At 36.1% G+C, this 22,666-nt stretch overlaps 3 protein-coding genes across 5 annotated transcripts; 1 reads left to right on the forward strand and 2 right to left on the reverse strand.

Annotated features, from left to right (window-relative positions):
• Nucleotides 1-116: 116 nt before the first annotated feature.
• LOC110730716 lies at nucleotides 117-962 on the reverse strand. Its single transcript, XM_021910539.1, has one exon. It carries the CDS (start codon nucleotides 960-962, stop codon nucleotides 117-119), a length of 846 nt encoding a protein of 281 aa, XP_021766231.1.
• Nucleotides 534-17,180, forward strand: LOC110730668 (protein RIK-like). Of its 3 annotated transcripts, XR_002513121.1 has the most exons (12): nucleotides 534-1,129; nucleotides 2,561-2,780; nucleotides 3,227-3,328; nucleotides 3,553-3,587; nucleotides 3,689-3,764; nucleotides 10,159-10,230; nucleotides 10,342-10,428; nucleotides 11,750-11,843; nucleotides 12,005-12,122; nucleotides 12,456-12,935; nucleotides 15,491-16,488; nucleotides 16,643-17,180. XR_002513121.1 is itself a non-coding variant. In XM_021910489.1 (11 exons), the coding sequence occupies exons 1-11, from the start codon at nucleotides 999-1,001 to the stop codon at nucleotides 15,678-15,680; spliced, it is 1,605 nt and encodes a 534-aa protein (XP_021766181.1). In that variant the 5' UTR covers nucleotides 534-998; the 3' UTR covers nucleotides 15,681-17,180. The 3 variants fall into 3 exon arrangements, 2 of the variants coding, with proteins under 2 accessions (XP_021766181.1, XP_021766182.1); XM_021910489.1 differs by having other exon boundaries at nucleotides 15,491-17,180; XM_021910490.1 differs by having other exon boundaries at nucleotides 535-1,129; nucleotides 15,553-17,180.
• A 135-nt stretch (nucleotides 17,181-17,315) lies between these two features.
• LOC110730669 (glycine-rich RNA-binding protein 3, mitochondrial-like) lies at nucleotides 17,316-20,853 on the reverse strand. Its single transcript, XM_021910491.1, has 4 exons — nucleotides 20,718-20,853; nucleotides 20,488-20,556; nucleotides 19,242-19,348; nucleotides 17,316-18,683 (listed from the first exon to the last, which is right to left on the reverse strand). The coding sequence occupies exons 1-4, from the start codon at nucleotides 20,851-20,853 to the stop codon at nucleotides 17,988-17,990; spliced, it is 1,008 nt and encodes a 335-aa protein (XP_021766183.1). The 3' UTR covers nucleotides 17,316-17,987.
• Nucleotides 20,854-22,666: the final 1,813 nt, after the last annotated feature.

Raw genomic sequence — 22,666 nt, forward strand, 5'->3', positions numbered from 1 at the left:
TCTTTTTTCCGTAGAGATTTCTCCCCATCCTCTCCAAGAACAATTTCCATATCACACTCAGGTTCCTTATGACCTAATTTACCACATCTAAAGCAGATTTGCTTTAGTCCTTCGTACTAAATTCGCCACACTCTTCCATTAAGCCGAAATTTGGACAACAATGGTTTTGACAGATCAACTTCGATGCTGAATCGAATATATTGACCTCGACTCATAGCCTCCGTATTCCTATCAATACTAATGACTTTCCCAATTTTTGAGCCTATCTTATGCCAAAATTGCTTATCAAAGTACTCAATCGACAATTGAGGGATCCTAACCCATGCTGTGAGGAATTTGATAGGTGCTTCATCGGCCACGAAGTTAGGCACCCATTTGCGGATTGTTAAATAACTATCCCCAATTAGCCAAGGACCTTGAGTCAAGACAAAATGATAGTCTTCCATATTGGTAAATCTTGCAATATAATAAGCTAACCCTAAATCCGTAAGAGATAATTCTCCCTTTAGACTCCATTTTATTGTCAATCTCTTCATAAGCACTTCGTAGCTCAACTTTTTCTCAAATAATTTGATAATCAAGGCATTTTGCCACGGCTTTCGTAGTCTCTGTTTCTCCTCTTTCGTGAGCAAAATATTAGGGCACGATTCATCATCTGAATCACAATCAAGCGGCAAGGCGTCATCCGATTCATCGTCTCCACCATGACTGTCAGAGGATGAGAAAAGCGCTCTTTCTCCCCCGTTCCTTTTGGCCATGTTGCTATGTGCAACTTTCTGACGAAATTGGGAGGATTCCTCCCTCGTTTCCTCAACACACGTGCCCATCTTAGTGTCCTGACCTCCATGACTAGGGTCTGGCTGAGTCTCCGGTGAATTTCCCGGTGTTCTTTTGAATTTTTCATTCGAGCGTCTCATTTGGTCTTCTTCCTCTGTAGAGAGAATTTTTTCTCGCCTTTCCATTTTTTCTTTAAAAAATAGAAGATTGGAAGACAGAAAATGACGAACATCCCTTCAACACCTCTCCTCCAGTCCACCGTTTGTTCTTCACCGGCGACCAAAATCAACGAGCCAAAAACTATGACACAGAATTGCGTTGCAGAAAATCAACGTTCAATCTCCAAGCAAAGGTTTATACTTTTCACTTAATTCTCTAATTTCCAATTTTCACCAATTCATATTATTCTCCTAATTTGTTTTCCAATTCCAATTTTGAGAATTCTAACTCAAATTATTGTGTTATCTAACTTCTTTAATTCTCACTTTTTTCTTCTTGTTATTGTTGCATAAATGGATCTATGTTGTTATTTTTCGATTTCTATTTTTTTGGATGAGGATTGTGGTTGAATGCGAAGTAATTAACTTGCAATTGGGTGTTTGACCATGAGTTTATTTTTCTTTTTGATGATTTTTTAGCAATTTTTATGAATTAAGGTGTGTAATCTGTAAAATTTTTATGAACTGTAAATTATAATTTTTGTGGATGATTGTTGGTTATTGGAAGCTATTACTTTTATGGGTTATAGACCCTAAAGTGCAATGTAAGTTTTGTTACTAAAACCATTGTATGTTGTTGGGTACCAGTATATAACGTCCGACTATAGTTCTGACCTTGGCTTTATAGAGCACAAGTAAATTGATTGAATCGAATACTTCGTAGTGTTTACCCATTGTAGTCAATCAAAGTAGGTAGTTGCCAAAAACCGAGTGTAATTCTATAGCTTCATTCCGTGGCATAAGGATATTCACTATCCAGAATGATATTGTCAAGATTCATAATAGGAGGGAGTATCGAAATTGGCTTAGGGTATGATCAATATGAGTATATGACTTGTGAGAGGTTGTCGAGTGGTTTATTTTGTTTTAAGTGAGATCATCTTCCTGAGAACGAGTCTGATTTTTTGGATAGTGAATACATCTTCATTATGCATGGATGCAGCTAATGTTGATTTGCTAAGTTCTTATAGAAGATACTGTCAAACAGGGAGGTTTTGCCATTTTGGCACTACATTATCAGTAAAGGTTTATCTTTTTTGGTGTTAAGAAAGTTTTGCAAATGAGGTTAAGCTCTCCTATCTCCTTGGTCTATTCAATGGTTGAGAAGGTAGTTAGGAGGATGGTTGTGCTTCATAATTTTAGAGGCAGAATGGGATTGATGTTAGTTGACTCTTGGTCCATTATCCAAATTTCTCTCTTCATTGATGTCACTGCATTAGTTGTTATAATCTGTTATTGTAAGGTAGATACTCTTTCAATTTTTATCCCCCATCTTAAAATAACAAGAAAAGGTGTTAGTATAGAATCACAACACTTGCAGTTCAGTTAACACTTTGATGGCTGCAAATACTGATTTAACACTCGTGAGGTGCTGTTTCTGCGACACTGTGACTGCTACTGCTGTCACTTTTTACCCCTAATGATTAGTGTATGAAGTTTTATCATTGTAAAAAGTTTGCTCTTGCTGCAACACCTTTATCCCTCTAAGACTTTATGTATAGCATTATACTGTAATTTTTCTTTTTTCTTTTATTTTTTGCAACAATGTTCTACTATTGTTGCAGAAAGAAGAGGAGGTGGGATCAGCCTGACGAATCTTTTGTCTCTTGTGGAGTTTTACCTGGAATGCTACCCATGAACACTGTAGGATGCTCTGGTATATCTCTTCCAGGAGCGGCTTCAGCTTCGTGTGCTGCTTCAACCAGTTCCACGAAAGCTTCTTATGTTAATATCCAGGCTTCTGTTCAACAACAAGCTGCTGCTGTGGTCCAAAAACTGATTGAGGTGAGCTGTGTGGCTGTCTTGCCTTAGAACTATAGATTTATGTTATCCTCTATATTTTTAGGTATAGTGGTACTTGATGTAACTCTTGTAATCTTTTATACTTACTGGTATTTTTTTTATTGAAGTGAAAGTCTGTATGCATATCAATAATTTTGTGATTTATCTACCTTGTGTGGCTGTGAATGGTGATGATTTCTTTTGGCTGTCTTAATGAAAAGAAGATGGGTTATCTGATGTGAGTGTCTGCATCCATGGTTTTTGGGTGAGCAATGTATTTGTGCATCATGTGTATTTGATGAAACTGCTTCTCTTTTTTTTTGGAGGGCAATATAATACCTTTGTTAAGTGGTTGTCCAATTGACCAATTTTCCAATGTTTTACACTAGTTCAGGATTTTCTTGATTTATTTCATTTACTTATCTATAAGTATCATTCTGGCATTATAGCCGAAGATTCAGGATGATCTCATAATTGCAAGAGAAATTGTTATAAATGATGCAGATCCAGCTATGCGTTACAAGCTGACAAAACGTCTGACACAGGAAGAGGTGAATTCCCCTAGACCAATGCTATTAATATTACTAATATTGTTATTTTTTTTTCCGCATTTCAGATGGAAATATTGTTATTTTTTTGTTTCAAAATACCCACATCCTAAAGTAAGGGGTACCAACTTGGAAGCATTATATGCTGGCTGCAGTGTAAACATCGTTTGATATAAGTATTATAACTTTACAAGGAGACTCATGCATGGTTTGGTTTACAAGTGCAGATTCAAAAGTGTACTGGTGCAGTCGTAATAACTAGGTTAGTCTGTTCTTGGAGGCTCTTGAAAGCCTTACTGATTATTGTTCGTGTTATATCTTCTCCTTTCCATATCTTGTTTGTGATGATGACTTATTCTCCAGGGGCAAGTATCAACCACCCAATGCAGTACCAGATGGTGATAAACCACTTTACCTTCACGTATCTGCTGGAGCTCATGTATGTTAAGTGCCCCTGATTATCTCCCTCTTTTTCCCCTTAACTGTATTGGCTTGTATTGTTTACTTTTTTTTTTTTGATGGAATGAAATGGCTAGATAAAATAGAAAATGTCATTTCATGCTCATTAATCCATATATGTTCTTTCAAAAAAAAAAAAAAAAAATCCATATATGTAAACTGGTAGTGTGTAGAAAGTAGGGTGATATTGAGTTAGGCTGACTCATAAACGATTCCATTGCTTGGCTCAAGCATGGGTCAGCAAACGAGCGAAGTTGAGCAAGCTTGAGCTCTAAAAGCTTGTGATTAGCCTCAACAAAATTATAAATGTTAATAAGTAACAATATTATTCATGAAAATTTTAATTTTATTTGATGTAGCAATTTTAGGGAAGTAGTAAAAGTCCAATCTTTATTAAGTAATTATATTAAAGCAATACATATACATGCTCTACTATTATGCTCTTAGAAAAAGGGAATACAATAATTTTCTTCTTTTTAGTCATCCTTGCATGTTATGTGTGGATTTAATCCTAGACCTTCAACTTTGGCTGTTGGATAAATTCATCAAAGTTCAAATGGAGATGTTGGTTGGTAACTATTGATGGTGGGTTGACCCTTTGTTTTTGGTTGGAGATCCCAATGGGTATTGGTGTAGGTCGTGGAGGTCGGGATTTGAAGTATGGTGGTGGTTAAGTTAAGGAATCTCGGTTGGATGTGGGTTGGGTTCCGAAGCATGTTTAGGTTATAGGTTTTGTGGACCGGTGGTTGGGTGGTGGTGGAGTGCATGAAGGGTAGAGGATAATGGGATTACTCTTAGGCCTTGATGCGGACGAGAATTAAAATAGGAAATTGGGGTAAGGGATTTTCAAAATTAGCTAACAAAACAGCTTGAAAGGGATTTATGGTCGTTTTATTCATTTAGGGGAAAGGGAATGAGTTAAAGAAAGAGAAAGAAGAATAGAATGTAACTTACCTTGATATAGGATGTTGTTTGGTATCTCATATCTTCTTTCTCTCATCCTTGCTACGCCATTTTCCATACTCACTCTCATGGAGTCATCACCACCCTCCACCCACACCACTTCCCCTCCTTACCACTGTTGTCGCCACACTCCTTGCAATTGCCGCTCTCCTTCTCTAATTATTTTATCACGCCATTGTTATCTTTTAGGTTTTGAAGGTCAAATTTGACCATGAAAACACTAGATTCTAAGGTTTTGAAGGTCGAATTTGACCATATAAAACCATAATGGATGATATCAGTAGATATGTTTTTCATTAATAGTCTTGGTATCTCTTTTCGATTTTCTAGGTTGTGGGTTTTTGATGGGTGTTGGTGGTTATGAGTGGGTATCAGTGGGCTTTCAAGGTGGGATAATTATTTTTTTTTGGGCAGGGGTTGCTTTTGGGGAAGGGTGGCTTTTGGGTGGTGGTGTATGGTTTTGGGACGGTGGAGTATGGGTTTTGGAAGGTGGGGTGGTTTTGGGTGGGTGGATTGGTTTCAGGATGATTATCGAGTGGGTAAAGGTGGTGGTTGCGGGGTGGTGCCGGTGAGGATGACAATGGCTGGACTAGGGATGGCAACGGGGCGGGTCGGATGCGGAGGATGGCACCTCCACACCCGTACCCGCCTAAAAATTTTGTACCCATCCCCGCCCCACCACCCGTGGCGGGTCCAATACCCACAATCCATACCCGCCCCGCCGGGTACATTGTAGGATCCATCCCCGCCCCGCCACCTGCTTGGATATCCATACCCACCCCAAACCCGCCCCAAATCCGCCCCAAACCTGTTGTAAAATGGAAATAAAATCACACTGACAACAATAATAACATTACAAAGTCCACCAGAAAATTACAAACTCATTAATTATACAGTTTCGTACTTAGAAAAATTCACAAATCCAAGTCCATTAAATTATACAAAGTTATAAAATTCTAAACGCATGAAAATTAATCGATCACTCCGGTTACTTCGGTATCACTTCCATCTTCTATTTCCTCCAACCATTGATGCTGCACTTCCTTCAACTCACCTACAAAATAAATATGTATAGCTCATATTAGTAATTTTCATATATTATACAATTAGAAAATTTAATACGATAAATAATTACCTTTATAATTGGACCAAATCCAATTTTGAGTGCACATCAAAGCTTCTACTGTTTCCGGTAAAAGTCGACTACGATATGGATCAAGAACTCTTCCACTAGTACTAAAAGCAGATTCGGATGGGGCTGTGGAAACGGGAATGGACATGATATCCTTTGCTATTTGTTGAAGGATAGGATATGTGCTCCCATTTGTCTTCCACCAATTTAAAATATCAAAATCATCATCAAGAGGGACATTTTCATCACTTAAATACTTCTCTAATTCTGATTTTTCATTGCTTTTACTTTTATCTTGCTGCATAAACTCAGCAAATTCTTGCATGTAAGCATCTCCTTGAACCTTTCCACTCATATGACCTGATGACTTCGGGTGACTACTAGAAGCTTGAGTTCTCCCATTTTTAGACCAATATTCAACAACCAATTTATTTAACAGATTGCTAATTTTTTCAACCTCCTTATCAACATTCAAAGCATCATATATTTTCCCAAAATAAAAACGAATAAGAGCCATCTTATATCTCGAGTCAAGTATTGTTGCCACTCCCATTAGAGCATTGACACCAATCCAATACTTGTCATATTTTTCAAGCATTACTTGTGCCATAACTCTCACATAGTCATAAGGAGATGAAAGCCAACTACTTAAAGCAAGTTTAAGAGCACACACCTTTGGAAAATAAATGTTTGCAGTTGGATACTTTGATGCAGAAAAGTCATGAGTAAGATTACTAAACACTTCCAATTTTTCACATATTTTTTCCACCTTGATCCAATCCTCCGAAAGTGGTGGATTTTTATACAAATGATCTCTAGCACCTAAAACAACAAACACCTCTCTATACTTGATAGCAATGATAAGCATTTCATAAGTCGAGTTCCACCTAGTCTTACAGTCAAGTACTAACTTTCTTTTACAGTCCGGAACTAATTGTCTAGCCACTTGTTCAAATTTTTGGACCCTTTTAGGAGAAGCTGTCCAAAATGAAACACTATCTCTAATTCTTAGAATACCATCAGAAACCACAACACTTAAACCTTCTTGAACGATCAAATTTAATATATGAGCACAACAACGCATGTGGAAAAAATGACCATGCAGAATAAGTGAACCATAAGGAAAGTCTCCAAGCAAGATATCCATCATTGCATCGTTAGTGGTGCAATTATCAACAGTTATGGCAGACAATTTAAGATCAAGGTTCCAAGAGTGAATGCATTCTTTTAATGCATCTGCTAATACTTCTGCTGTATGAGGGGCTGGGACATGACAAAACCTACCAAATGTGTCACATTATAAGACACTAAATCAAGGAAAATCATAATAACTAGATCACAATTATTATAATGTAGCATAATGCAACTCAAAAAGTACAAAACCAGAATAATAAATATGTATTTTACAGCCACATAAATGATAATGTAATTAAAAAAAACTAGCATACACAATAATAGGAGGGTTTTAAAAGAGTAAATACCTTATGATACGACTTTGTAATTTCCAAAAATTGTCGATAAAATGAGCTGTTACAGCCATATAACCTTTTTTTTGGTTGCTAGATGTCCACATATCCGTAGTCAAAGCAATCCTACTCTTTGCTTTCCTCACCATTACAATGACATTTTCCTTCTCTATCTCATATCTTTTCAATATGTCCTTAGTTGTGTTGCGAGATGGTGCTTTGAATCCGGGTTGAAGTGTGGAGGAATACTTTCTAAAACCAAAGTGCTCCACCATGCTAAGAGGGTATTCATGAAGAATTATCATCTCTGCTAAATCTCTTCTTCCATCCTCTTTGCGGAATTCATATGGTGTTAATGTCATTGTGTCTTCTTTATCATTAGGATTAGCCTTTGAGCCAAACAACTTAGTTTGTCGAATATCAACACACTTTCTTTTAGGACAAATCTTTGTATGATCTTTCAAATGACTTGTATCTGATTTTGCCCCACCAGCAAGCAATTTTAAGCAATAGTTGCACTCTGCCTTTATTGCATCCCCTACTCGCTTCCTCTTGAAATTAGACCAAACAGAAGATGTGTGTCTGCTGGTTAGAGGAAGAACAGAAGGATCACTAGAAGGATTAACATTTGGACTTTCTTCGACATCATCATCATCATCTACTTCAATCGGAGTACAGCTTGCAGATGTTGATGGCTTAGAGATATTGGGGACACCATTTCCACCGTTTGATGTCATTACTCCTTGAAACAATGGAATATATATATATGAGTAAAATAAATAATCCTTAACTTAGACTAATTATATGCGAATGTCTACTGTAACCACCACCATAAGCACTACAAAACAATGTCTGACTTAGTGACATTATTCATGCTTTCATTATTATTTATTCCACCAAATAATCACATGAATACATTAATTATAACAATTTATTTGAACTAACCTACTGATTTTTCACAAGCTAAAAATCTACTGTGTTTACTAACTTTGTACAAAACTTGTTTTTTAATTCTTAATTAGGTTCCTCATTCTAATTGGTAAATTTATTTCAGCATTTCTCAAATTCATACATTCCTATAATTGAGTACTAATACATACGAAATAAAATTTAAATAGTGATTTAGTGGGTATAATAATTTGTCTAATATAATCATACTAATCATCAGATCTTAACCTCTTAAATAAAAAAAATGCAACATCAATATAAAATCGACAATTAAAATTACAAAGAGTTGATTCTTTAATAGATCTAGATGAATTTGTTCCATTAATAAATAAGAATTCAAAATCAATCAGAAAATCAAAATAATTAAATACGAAAATAATAAAGAATCAAGATAAATACCTTGGGAAAGAAGATGTCAAGATGAACTGGACAACAATGGTGATTGAGGGAAGGTCGCGACTCGCGAGGAAGAAGATGAATGAGTGAGGCAGGGAGTGTTGACTTGTGAGGTCTTGAGGAAATGAAAGACTGAAAGAGAGTGAAGAACTGAAGATGGCGGCCGTAGAGGAAATGAAAATTTAGGTTTATGACTTGGGTATTTGGGCATTTGGGTGTTGGGCCTTTCATAAGTATACTCTAGATTCTTCTGGGGGTGGGTATTAGGCGGGGCGGGGCGGGTTTGGAGCGGGTCTGCTACAACCTCCATACCCGCCCCACCACCCGTGGCGGGTTTAAGTTTTGGACCCATCCCCGCCCCGTCACCCGCCAAACCTCCCTCCATACCCGCCCCATTGGGGCGGGTCTCCCATTTGACCCGCCCCACTGCCATCCCTAGGCTGGACGGCGTGGATGAAAGTGGCATGGTATGGCGTGCGGTGGTGGTGTGGTGGTTTAAGAAAGGGAATGGAAATACCATGGGGAGTGGGGAATCAAATTAGAGGACTTTGGGGGTATGGAGAGGGTAAAGAGAGTGACTAAAGTGGCATTACAAACAACAACGACGGGAATATGCCTTGTTAATTCCCTTTCCCTTTTCTGATTACCCTATGTCTTATGCCCCCTTGGATGAACTACCTTTACCTTTTCTTGATTTTCCCCGATCAAAGCAGTCCTTTAAATCAATCTAGTATCATGCAAATATGTAATGAATTATTGATGAATAGTCAGCGTACCTTAGAATTTTCAGCTCGACTAGTTTGAGATCAAGTCGAGCATGGCCAATCATGTGTTGAGCTGAGCTGAGTCTACCCCCTTGGTCAAGCTTAGCTGCCCTATGTTACAGACATATATAACCTATTTTATGTCCTTTTTTTTTCTGTTTCATTGTTGGGCCGGATAAAAGAAAGGATTTTGATTCAAGTACTATGGTTGCTAAATTTACTATCCTGCCTCACACAGTGGATGCAAATATTTCAAATTTCAATAATTGAAAACTTAACTTCGATTCATCTATTTCTGGAACAAGGAGAATAGAAGTTAATTGATCTTGCCAGTTTAGGACCTGTAAATAATGCACTAGAATACCTTTGAGATTTGATTACCAACTAAGGAAAGCATCTTGTTCACAGATTCTTATGATTCTGATACAAGTTATCCTTAGTGATTTGCTAATCATGGAAAATCTACAATATTCTTTTTTGTAATTTGATTAAGAAAAACAAGTTGATGTGTTTTTTTAGAGATTTATCAGTTGATGCATTATAAAGATAACATCCGTCTGGCACACTTCTATATATAGTACTTTTTAAATGCTTCAGAGGAGGAGGATAGGGGGAAGGGGTGGAAATTAAAGGAAGGATCTGTAAAAATGCCTCTGTTATGACAGAATTATGTTATCCGAGTATTAAGTGTGGACTTTATTGCAGTTGAAAGAGACATCAGAACGAATCCTTGCAGTAGATCGTGCGGCTGCCATGGTTGAGGATATGCTGAAACAGGTTCGAAACTTGCTTGCCAGTTCTAGATCTTGTGCAGGCATAAACTGTTCCAGAATTTCAAATTTTTTTGTTGAATTTATCCAAAGCTAAGTTTTTGTTTATCGTAATCAGGTATCTCAGCCATTTAGCACATGTATCTATTTGGGCTTTGATGCAGATCCATCACTAAACATGGTTGCAAGGATACGTGGTCCAAATGTGAGTCAATTTCGCATCTTACATCTGCCTTCTTACTAATGTACATTAATATTGAAAGAACTAAAACTATCTTGGCTTCTCCATCCTAAATTTGATATTCAAATAGTGCAAATAAAGTTGGATCTTTTTGGTAGAAACTACCAATTAAATTATACACTCTTGTAATAAACTACCTTTTAATTATCATTATTAATTTTTTATGTAATGATAAGCTGCCCAAAAATCTCAAAAAGTTTGGGTTGCACTATTTACAAGTGGTTCCAACTAGGGCCCTGCTATTTTTTTCTTTCTTTCGATTTCTGGCATGTGAAAAGTCAATTCTACCCATCTTATTTTTGTCTCCTTCAATGTCATTTTTTTCTTATTGAATTCCCTTATTTTCAACTTTTTTTTTTAATTTTTTTTCATTTTTTATTAAGAAAGTGAAATCGAATCCCTTGAACAACTTTTTCTTCAAAACTATTTTATTGTTAAGCGAAGAAAAACCCTTCAATGGTAACTCTAAATCCCCTAAATGAAAACCTCTAAGTCTATTGAAGAACTCTAATCCCCTACTTGAAAACCCTAATTTTTAAAATTGGGTGAGCCACAACTGTATATAAACGAAATAAACCCTAATATCTATATTCATGATTATGGATACATTATTGAAGAATCATGCCTATTGGTAAAGAAATCAATCAATCTTTAAAATTTTTGGTAGCTTGAATTAGTTTTGTGTTTGTGTTTGTATCTAAGGGAAGAAGGAAGACGTTTTAAATACGAGCGGTTTGATTTAGTAATTCATAGGTAGTTAGAGCCCTTGGAGGGAAATGATTTAGTGGGTCCCTTGATAAATTTGGCGAAAAATTGTTAATGGGAAGTGTTACCTAAACTTTAATTTTGGTTGTTTTTTTTTTAAAAATATTTTTTTTGTTGACATTTTAATATTTGTTTCCAAAAGTGCGTATTTAATAGGTCATCTTGAACCAAAATATTATAAATTCATCTATAGATCAGTTTATTTATTCATTCATTGCAACTTCATGCCTCATTGTTGAAAATGTTAATAGTGATATCACTACTAGTGGTTTCATGTTTTTTGAAATTGTCTCAAACCATCATTCTAAAACTTTTTGATTCCTTTTGGATGATATCTGAGAGTTCTGGTTAACAATTTAGTTTCTTTTTTCTCAACCTTCTGATGAATACATTATATTCTAATTTTCTTGTTATGCATGATTTATGCGAGAGTTTCTAATGTCTGAGCTTTCCCTGATGTCTCCATACATTGGGAGAGATTTTTTTTTTTGTTGGTGGTGGTTGGTTTTTGTACTTGCAGGATCAATATATAAATCACATTATAAATGAAACAGGAGCAACAGTTGTACTACGTGGGCGTGGTTCAGGGTATCTTGGGAACATTCAGGGTGAAGGTATCCATTCCCCTCTTTTTTAACCTTTTGGACCCACCTCATTATTTTTATCTATTTATTTTTCCAACTTTGTTCAGAGGCATCTCTTTGCCTTTTTTGACAGTATCATTTATTTATTTATTTTGAGCGAGTCTCACTTCGTTTGTTTTTCATGCTTCTAGAGGGACAGCAACCTTTACATTTACTGTTGTCCAGTAACAATCAAAAGAGCCTTGAAGATGCAAAACTTTTAGCGGAAAATCTTTTGGATACAATCAGTCGAGAGTGTGGTGCAAATAGGTAGTTCTTACATATGAATTTTTTTTTGATATGGTTTTGTGTTAGACTATTCTCTATGTAAATACTGGAAAAGTAATTTCGTTGTATAATCATTAAATTTAAACGGCATTTTCTGAGACATGATATAGCAGGACGGGTGCAGTTTTTTTCCTCTTTTGTGTTGCATATAGTGTTTATTGTGGCTAATTGATTTTAATTGTTTGTATTGGACCAATCCGTGTCAACTTATCATCAGCCTTCCCTGTTTGTTGTTGGACTCCAATATGTTTAATTTATTTTCTAGGTATTAAAATTGGTGGTGTACATTGTTTTAAGTACAGTTTTGTGGTACAGGGTCTCATCATGCAAAGTTTATGGTGCTGTTCCACCCCCACAACAATTGTTGGTCGGCGTTCAGAGTTCAGGGACTGAAATGCAACCAAACTTGAGTTCTGTTGCAACTTCAATGCCAGGAGTAGCTGTTCCTTCGGTTGGAGCAGTGGTTCCAACTTCCTTTTCTTATGGGCAGGTAGTGCAACATGGAGCCTTGCTTCCTCCTGGCCATGCCCAAACAAATGGGCTTCCCTATTCCCAGCCACTGACGGCCTGTACTAGCTACAGTGCATATGCTGGAATATATCCGCAGGCCACACCTTTGCAGCAAGTGGGATTAGCTATTAGACAGTCAGGACCAGTCTCCTCTACAGTTGATCCTGCTACATCAACCTCAAGGGTGATGTCAAAGAGCTTATCAGAGTCAGAAAAGCGTAAGCGGAAATTCAAAGAGTTGCCTGCAGCTGTAAATAGAGTTGCTGTCTCCCAACAGGGCAACAGGTACCCTAATTTTTGGTTCGTTCAGCTGGAGTGAGATATTTTCTATTAAATTTGTTTGTATGCAAAGAATTTTCACTATAATTAATTGATTGAGAACAGTATGTCAATGAATTTTCTTGTATGGGCTGAGAAACAAAACATTATCCTGAGTTATAGTGGGTTAAAGTGACTGGACTCCAGTTGAGGGTAAGGATAAGAAGAATATCAACATTTTAAATTTAACATGTTTTTCACATAGAGAAGAAAGCTGTGTTCTCTATATCTTACCTGCTTTGTTTTGTAAAATAGTAAATATTGGAAAATATGACCCACCCACTGAATATAGAGCCCCAAGGTATGTTTTGTCTGCCTTGTTTGTTATGGTTGAATTCAATAGATTTGAATGAATTGAATCTAGAGGACATTGAAGTGTGAAATTGACGCTTGTCCTTGGCCCTAAATTTTTGGTATTGATACTCTTCTGAAGAGGAGATCAATGGGGCTGAAGTCCACAAATGGTATAAATCGGAGAAAAATGTTGCATTCAGATGTTAATATTGAGCAAGATTCGCACAGAATCTCTATAGAGGTGGCTGAAAGAATATCTAAAGTTACAACTTATTCCCACAAAGAAGCTGGACTAGACACATGTGTTTATGCTCTCTTCACCTGATTTGAATTTATAAAAGTCTGATATGAATCTGTCAAATTTTGCCTGGCCTGGTATGAATCTTTCTAGTCTGCTTTAGTCTGATTTTTTTTTTCTTACTGAACTTTGACTACACTTTAACGCTAATTTGTAAGGAAAGACATTATCATGAGGTATCTTGTTAATCTTGTGTCAATGGGGACTTTCTACACATCTAAAATTTCATTACTTGTTTAATAATACGAACTTAAAGATATTTTGTAGTAAGTAAACATAAAAGAGATCTCCTCTGACCAGAATTCTGTTCTGGTCTAACTTTAATAAGAATTCTTTACGTTGCCTTGATCATGGAAGATCATACAATACCTTCACTAGTGATTTAATATCTCGTGACAATTATGTTTTCTCATTTCACCTTTTAAGAGGGAGAAATTGGGTGGTTGTCAGTGATATAAGGTTTATCCCGAGAACTATCTATATACTTTGTGTATCTATTTTCCCAAGCACTATGCAATCCAGAGCCAGGCTTCATACGTGATACAAGTAATAGTGAAATGATACTAGTAATAGTGAAGCACTTCTATGTTGCAAAGACTTTTATTTAGGTGTCAAAGCTTAAGTATGTATCCAAGAGTCTGACATGGAAAGTTCTTTATAGGATGATATAGGAACACTCATGAATATTGGTGTTTTGTTATGGTCATATCATCTGGAATAGTATACATGTGCAGTGTCCATATGCACATATACTTGAGTGGAATTTATATTTTATGAACAAAATTGAATGTCAAAGTGTTTATATGTGTCTGGAGTGTCATTTATGCAACTTAAATACTCAAGCTGAAATGAAGAGTTTAAGTATCATAGGCTCATAACTACACTTTGATGTCAAGGTCTATCAGTTTTCATTGTCTAGCTTTAATAGGAATCTAATGAATTATCCTCGAAAAAACTATATTTATGGCTGCAGTTTTATAATGTTGACCATAAATCTTTAACATATCATTAACAAGCATACCAGAGTAGGCATTATTTTTATTTTTATTATTATTATTATTATTATTATTATTATTATTTTTATTATTATTATTTTTTATTATTATTATTATTATTATTATTATTATTATTATTATTTATTATTATTATTATTATTATTATTAATTATTATTATTATTATTATTATTATTATTATTATTATTATTATTATTATTATTATTATTATTATTATTATTATTATTATTATTATTATTATTATTATTATTATTATTATTATTTTTTTTTTATTATTATTATTATTATTTATTATTATTATTATTATTATTATTATTTATTATTATTATTATTATTATTATTATTATTATTAATACTACTACTACTACTACTATCATCAATTGTTTGAGTTTGCATCATTTTAGTCTAGATAGCTTTCTTGATTGACTAACAATCCAACGAAATTTTGGTTATTAGAGTGGATTGTGTATCATCATTGCTATAACTTGTTAGTCTTCATAAAAAAACTTGGTAGTCATGATTAGCTCATACTGTGATGTGTCCTGAACTATGTCCTATTATATTGACAATCCTTTTATCTCCCTTTGTTTCACCTTGACTGTTCTTACCAACTTGGAATATTTTATGTTCTCTTATTTTTGTTATTCTGTATTATAATTGCATAACTCCAGTTAAGTATGCATGTTTTTATCAATGTGGTGAAATTGTGACAAACATAGTAATTATTTCCTAGTGGTCATTTTTGGTTCCCCTTAACATGCATGTTTATCAATGTGGCAGTAAAGTTGTGACAAAGGTAGTAATTATTCCTTAATTAAGCTATCCAAAATGCATGGACACACATACACAATTATTTTTAATTTAGAAAAGTTATTTCTTTTCCATGATGGCTAACCTTTTCTACTGATTATTCCAGATTTCCAGGTATTTTCTCTGATTTCTATGCAGCTAATAGGCCGATATGGACTGTTTTCACAGGATTTACAGCTTCAGTTGGGAGCAAATCTAATGAGGGCTTCAAGTGCTTCTGCTCCTTGTTCTATTGGATCAGTCGTTTTGATTGTTGGCTTTTAATATGTGTTTTTTTCTACTTTCATTCTTCTTGACTCTATTCATAGAGTTTCACATCTCTCATTCTATTTTGCACTTTTGGAACAACATTTTGGCAGCAGCCCTAGCTGCACCAATTTTTTCATTGCTCAGTTTCTAGTGCCTTCAAGTTTGCCATAAATTTTTTTCGTTTCCTCATTTCTGCTGTTGCTACATGTGTAGTTCTTTAAAAAGAGAATAGGTTGTTGACAATTCGGTTTTGATCACCCTTATGAATATGCAACAAATTCTGAACAACCTATTCTCTTTTTGCTGACCCTATATGCAACAAAGGGCGATAAACAAACAAATCCCAAGCTATTCTATTTTTGCTGAATTATTATCTCCCTTGCATCACCATCTCTTATTTAGACTATATCCGTTGACCTCTGCTTGCTACACTTCTTCAATTTCTTGCAAGTTCAGGCTATCCCCTCCTGCCTTCCTGGACTATAGTATTAAAATATTTTGACTTCATTAAGTTAAGCATGGATACACTTTTACAGAGCAATGACATCATTTAAGCTCAAATTTTAGCTTTGTTTATTGGGTTTTTGCCATTTTATACTCGTAAACAAATTTGTTTTGATTTTCAATTTGTTACAGGAATCAGATCTTCAGGACCCATGTAAAAAAGATACAAGTCTTCCACCTCCCTCTTTGAAGAGCATGCTTCCTCCTCCTCCTCCAAAGAATAGTTCTACACCTTTCCTGGATTCAAGAAGCATGCTTCTGTCACAAAATCCACCAAAGAGCATGCTGCCACCACCACCTTCATCAAAGAGCATGCATAAACCTTTGCCTAAGTTTGATTCACCAGTCTCTGTCAGTAAAGTGAACGATAGGGACACCCTTTGTTGCAGAGCTTAATTGTTTTTTCATGAATTACCACCTGGGGGAAGAAAATTCCTGCTATGAATGTTTAAATAGAGAAAAACGATAAAAGTATAATGTTTTTTTTTTTTTTTGGTCGTTTCAGATACTTTAGTGAAGCTAATGGAATATGGGGATGATGATGATGATGATGATGTTGAGGAAAGTGAGAAAGAATCATGTAAGAACAGCGCCAATCAAGTTGCCTCTTTGAAACCATTCTGGGCCGTGTGAAATGATATCTGATGCAACGAAACTCAATGATTTTTACTTTGAATCAAAGAATTCGTCTATCCAGACCACGTGAATCAAAGACAAGCTCCGGTGACAGTTTTGCAGAAATGGACTCGCGGTGCTCCTTGTTCAAATAACAAAGAATCAAAGTCAGATTCCAGGATCATTGTGGATTTCAGAGTTGGCAAGGTCACTCTGCTTTGCTAGTTTTAATGCATGTTGTTGCTGTATGTTGTATGCTTGTATCAATTAGTTTTGGTTGATGCTATATTACCATGAGAAATCTCTTTCTTCCCCTTTCAGCATTAATGGATTGGAAGAAAGGAAAATATGCAGATTGTAATGTCAAATTTTTTAATGAAATGTTCAGCTAGCTCAGTATTGATACTGCAGCATATTGTCTGTTTTTATGGCTAGTTTTGATGCAATGGAATTACGATAAAGATGTACGGATAAAATTTTAAGTATTGGAGAGGTGATTTCAATGAAGAGGATTGATGAGAGTACCCCCTCTAAAAATTTGCTATTTTCACCTTTTGGCGCCCTTTGCTTGCTAGCCCATCTTGCCTTTGGTTGCAGGCGGTTTGAATTGTGTTCATGTATCTCTGATTCTTTCTTCAATTATAGCTGGGTGCAGGACTTGCATGGTATGCATTTGTTGGTGATATTGGTCTAGATTTTGGGGATTGGGTTTAATCTGAGTTTGGTTTTACGCAAATCTCTGCGGTATAGTTATGGTTTCAACGTGGGTTGTGACTATTTCTTCGTTTTTTTTATTTGACAGTAATTTCACCGTATATTTTTTTTTTGAGGAATCTCCGTAATATTTATAATTTGTTATTTGGAAAGACAAAATAAGGCATATTATTAGAAAAACACACAATGAAAACATTTAATTTCAAGCATTCTCGAGCACACAACTCTGAATCTAAATCTAACGATATATATCGACAAAAGTGAAATTCCAAATGTTGTAATTTGATTGACACATCCAAAACATCAACCGTTTACAATTCGAGAATTCCACAAGACCAAATATTACTTTGTGAGAATTCCTTTAAAATGACACTCAAATCCTACAATAAAAACCCATCAATAGGCCTGTCAAAAAGAGAGGGAAAAAAAACGGTATGAGCAAGGAACGAAAAAAAAGACATGTTCCTCGTAAATCATGATGAACAAATTAGATAGTTCAATCATCTGGTAATATTTTCCAATCAACCAAACCTGGAATTGACATAGCCATTGTCATATATGTTGCCTCTGGGCTCATCCTGATTATTACAGTTATTGCTGGTGTCCAAGTTATGACCTTGCCAATTACCGTTGCCTTGTCTCATGGTAGTACAAGGTGTCTTGCCAATAAAGCTGTTAAATCCGTTATTAGTAGTGTTGTAGCTATCAGCAATTCCTTTGCCATCTCTGCTACTGCTATAGTTGCCAGTGGGTCCATGACTACCATTTTCGAAACTACATCTACCAAATGCAGCACCATAACCACTCCCAGGACTGCCTCCAAAGTCGTTACCTGCATTTTGTATATAGCGCCCACCATCAGCTCCATTTGAGACATAATGGGTCTTGAAGCTATCAGGACTGGCAGTGTAATTAGTTGCTCCATTTTCATTGGCAGAAAAGCCCTCATATATGCCAGCATTAGGCCTGCTGCAATTGCCATCACTGTATTCTCCAGTGTTTCCAAATCCTGCGTTACTAAAGGAATCATAACCACCATTTGCGTTGTTACTGTCTCCGCCACTGAACTTGCCACCAGTGTGACTGGTAACAGTTCCATAACTGTCATTTCCTCTAAAGCTGTCACCATAACCAGAAGCACCAGAAAAACTTGGACCAGGACTAGTAAGCCTCTGGTCAGCAGCATAAGCTACTCTTAGAAATCGGCCATGAAGCTCCTGGAAATTATAAATTGAACAGTGAATTAGAACTCCTAGAAGAAAAGTGAACTCTAGAATTAGGAATTCTGCACCCAGTAATATAGCAAAGTGAAATAACACCACCACTAACTAATTCTATTCTAAATCAAATATGATGGTCTCGTAAGAACCAGAATACTAGTGAGACTTTGTCTTTCATAATTCTCAAATTTCACAGGTACACAACCATTATCCAAAACCAAGAGGCTATCCAGCAAATGATTTCTCCCTGCCCCAATTTTTGTAAGTTCTGGTTGACCAATGTAGAAAATTTGCCTTTTTTTTTTAAAAAAAAAATATATTAATTTTGGTCCAATAATGATATAAGAAGTATGTTACTTCTCACAGGTGCTAAAGTGCATGATAAATTCTTTTTGTTGTTGATGTGTGTGTTTGCGCAATTGCGCATTATGGTATTGCATTACTTTTGGCAAGTGGCAAAGGGCATAGCTGCACTTAAGCCACTAAAATAATGAGGCAACCAACTGCTTATAAATAAAATAACCCTTAAAAGAAGAGCAAATTATCAGTCATTACCCTTCCATCCAAAGCCTGGATGGCAGAAGATGCCTCTTCAGCAGATGCATAAGAGACAAAGCCAAAGCCTCTTGACCTTCCAGACTCACGATCAAATATAACCCTGGCTGCAAGAAACAGACACAAAAGTTGAAAATTCATCCCTGGTTGAAAAAACAAAAAAGTGTATATCAAAGATAAAACTTCAATACAAGATGAGTGCTAAATACACTCAGTTTACACTCTCAATATGCACTCACCAAGTCGATCTCACCAACAGGGTTTTGTTCGAAAGAGGTAAAGAATTCAAGGGTTAGCTCCCTATAAGTTCAAACATTGGTTTTGACGAAGGTTCCAAAGCCAAGATTGCTAAAAAAGTCGGGTTCTCCTATATGATGGGGAGTGTGGTTATGATGATGATGATGCCGGCCCTAGTGGCCACTAGCTTCCTCTTGTTTTTTTTGTTTCCCCTTTGTCCCTCCCTACTCTTGTTTGTTTTTTGTAGCGTCAAGTACAGTGCTCATTTCTTATGTGTGGGGTGGGTGGCTGGGGGGGGGGGGGAGGGGGGTTGTCACTCTTATTCGTGTGTTGGGATACAGGGTTGTTGCTAGCTTAGTGTGGGGGGATTGCATCATGTTTGGTGTGGGGAACTCTTGCTTGTTTGTTGCTAGCATAGTGTGGGACTTGTTTGTTGGGATACAGGGATGTTGCTTGATTGTTGTTAAATAAAGGTTCCTTTTGATGGTGAATACACATAATTTTGATTTTGAGGATTAATCACCCTTTGCTTCACATTTCCGATGTAGAGGCCGCACACCCCCCCCCCCAAAAAAAAAAAAAAAAAAAAAACCCGAGGAGAGTTGGTACATCCGGCTATGCTAAATCATGTGGTAGGTTCTTATCCCTCAACTCCAAACGCTTTTAATTGATTGATTTTCCCTAGTTGTTTAGTGCTTGATTTAGTAATTCAAATATTGAACATCTTTAATTTGCTATGTCCTAAGCTCACAGTCAGAGCTTGATCTAACCAAAATATTTACAAAAAAGTTGACTCAAAAACCCTATACCCTAAAATATCTAATAACAGATTTGTAAGAAATATATGTTCATATCTAGAGAAAGGATGCATCCATCTTGAATAATGACATGGTGACCAAAAAGGTGGTAGCCCATGAATCGAGATAAAACTATTATCATTGCCCATAGTATCCCAACAAACAATATTTTAGCAAAGAAACCAATGGTAAAAAGTGTAGAATTAACACACCTTCCACGACATCCCCATAAGGCAGGAATGCTTCTCTTAAGCTATTCTCATCTGTAGCAAATGAAAGACCTGGAACAAAATAGACAGTCGTATAAATATACAAACCAACATTGAACAAGCCACCTTGTCTGAATAATGCGACAGGAAGCACAAGATAACTATATAACCAATGTCTGTCTTTGATTTCGGTGGTTCAAAACAATTTGGAGATGAAATGAAAGACTTAATACCTCCAATGAAAAGCTTTGAAGAAGAAAAACATCTGATAGCCTGGTGAAATGGTGCATTAGGAACTGATGGCTCCAAAATTTGCAGCTTGTGTGATGTTTGCTTGAGTATATTTCCAATCTTGTTGATAAAAGCCATCCTGAAAATAAAGTAGAATTCAGAGAGACCACATAACATGTATGTAAAAAGCCACACATTATGCATATGACCCTTTTTAATTTTTTAATAAATAATAGGTGAATTTGATGCATTGAATAATTGAAGAACAAAAGTTAATAAATCCATTCAAACTATCTAGTGCCCATAGAATCAAGTGGCATTCACTTATCTTCTTGACTCCAGAAAACTAACGTGAGATCAAGCTCAATATTTTTATACCAAGTTGAGACCACATTTCTTCTTTTGCGTAAGACAGGGAAAGAAAAACAAGTCACTGGTGGAAAGAGTTCACCAGAGTAGAGAAATATAGAGACTTATCTTATGATATTCCAGAACCTTTCTTATTTCCAACAGATCCCATCTCAAACACAGAACCCATACAAATCACAAACCCTATCCCAAACACAGAATCTACTTCAAACACAGACACATTTCCTATTTCTCAAACTCCACCTATTCCACCTATTCCTGATCTTTTTCCTCTGAGACAGTCTACATACCTAAAAATGGCCTTCTCATTTTGACAATTTTGTTTGCATAGCAGATACAATGTCAGAACACTGGTGCAATATTATGCAATTTGAAGTTTTACCTGCAGACACTAAGGCATTAATCAATACTGTTTCTCAAGTTAGTGAACCAGTTAGCTACTTTGAAGCATCTCAGCACTCTGGTTGGGTCCAAGAAATGAAAAAGGAGGTTGATGCCTTAACAGCTAACAATACTTGGGAATTAGTTCCTTTACCCAAAGGAAAAAAGCCTATAGGGTGTAAATGGGTATTCAAAGTCAAGTTAAAGGCAGATGGGACAGTTGAAAGGTTGAAAGTCAGACTGGTAGCCAAGGGTTTTACTCAGAAGTATGGCATAGACTATCTTGAGACTCTCTCGCCTGTGGTCAAAATGGCTACAATAAGATGTATTCTTTCTTTGGGAGCTAGTTAGCATTGGCAGATTCATCAATTGGACATAAACAATGCTTTCTTACATGGAGAGCTTAATGAAGAAGTGTATATGAGGGTTCCTAAAGGAATGCAGAATCCAAGTTATTTGGTGTGCAAGCTTAAAAAATCCCTATATGGGCTCAAGCAGGCTTCTAGGCAGAGGTTTGCTAAGCTGACTACAGAGTTGCTGCACATGGGATACACACAGTCCAAGAATGACTACTTCTTGTTCTTAAAGAAATCAGATACTTCTTTTACCCTAGCAGCAGTTTATGTTGATGATATTATAGTAACAAGGTCAGATCCTGCAGAGGTTGAGCATTTTAAGACTCACTTACACTCAAAGTTCAGCATTAAAGATTTGGGGTTGCTGAATTTCTTCTTGGGGATTGAGGTAACTTACTTACCTTCTGGTATACTTATGGCTCAGAACAAGTTCACTAGGGAACTTTTGTAAGGCTGTCAAATGGACATCTCAAAGGCTGCTTCTACTCCTCTCCCTACCCATCTGAACTTACAGGCAGATGTTGGTGATTTTTATCATGACCCTGAGTTATACAGAAGTTTGGTTGGAAAATTGAATTTTCTGTCTCACACAAGGCCAGATATTGCTTTCTCAATACAAACTCTAAGTCAGTTTCTAAGTCAACCTAGAGTACATCATGTAACATCTTTGAATCATGTAGTCAGATATGTTGCTCATACATAGGGACAGGGCATCCTGCTCAGAGCAACTGATAAGCTTACTCTTCAAGCTTATTCAGATTCAGATTGGGCTGCTTGCCCCAATATAAGGAAATCTGTAACTGCCTATATTCTTCTACTTGGGAACTCTCCTGTTTCATGGAAAT

The sequence above is a fragment of the Chenopodium quinoa genome, unplaced genomic scaffold, assembly GCF_001683475.1.
Source record: "Chenopodium quinoa cultivar QQ74 unplaced genomic scaffold, ASM168347v1, whole genome shotgun sequence".
In the NCBI taxonomy this organism is placed as follows: Eukaryota; Viridiplantae; Streptophyta; class Magnoliopsida; order Caryophyllales; family Amaranthaceae; genus Chenopodium; species Chenopodium quinoa.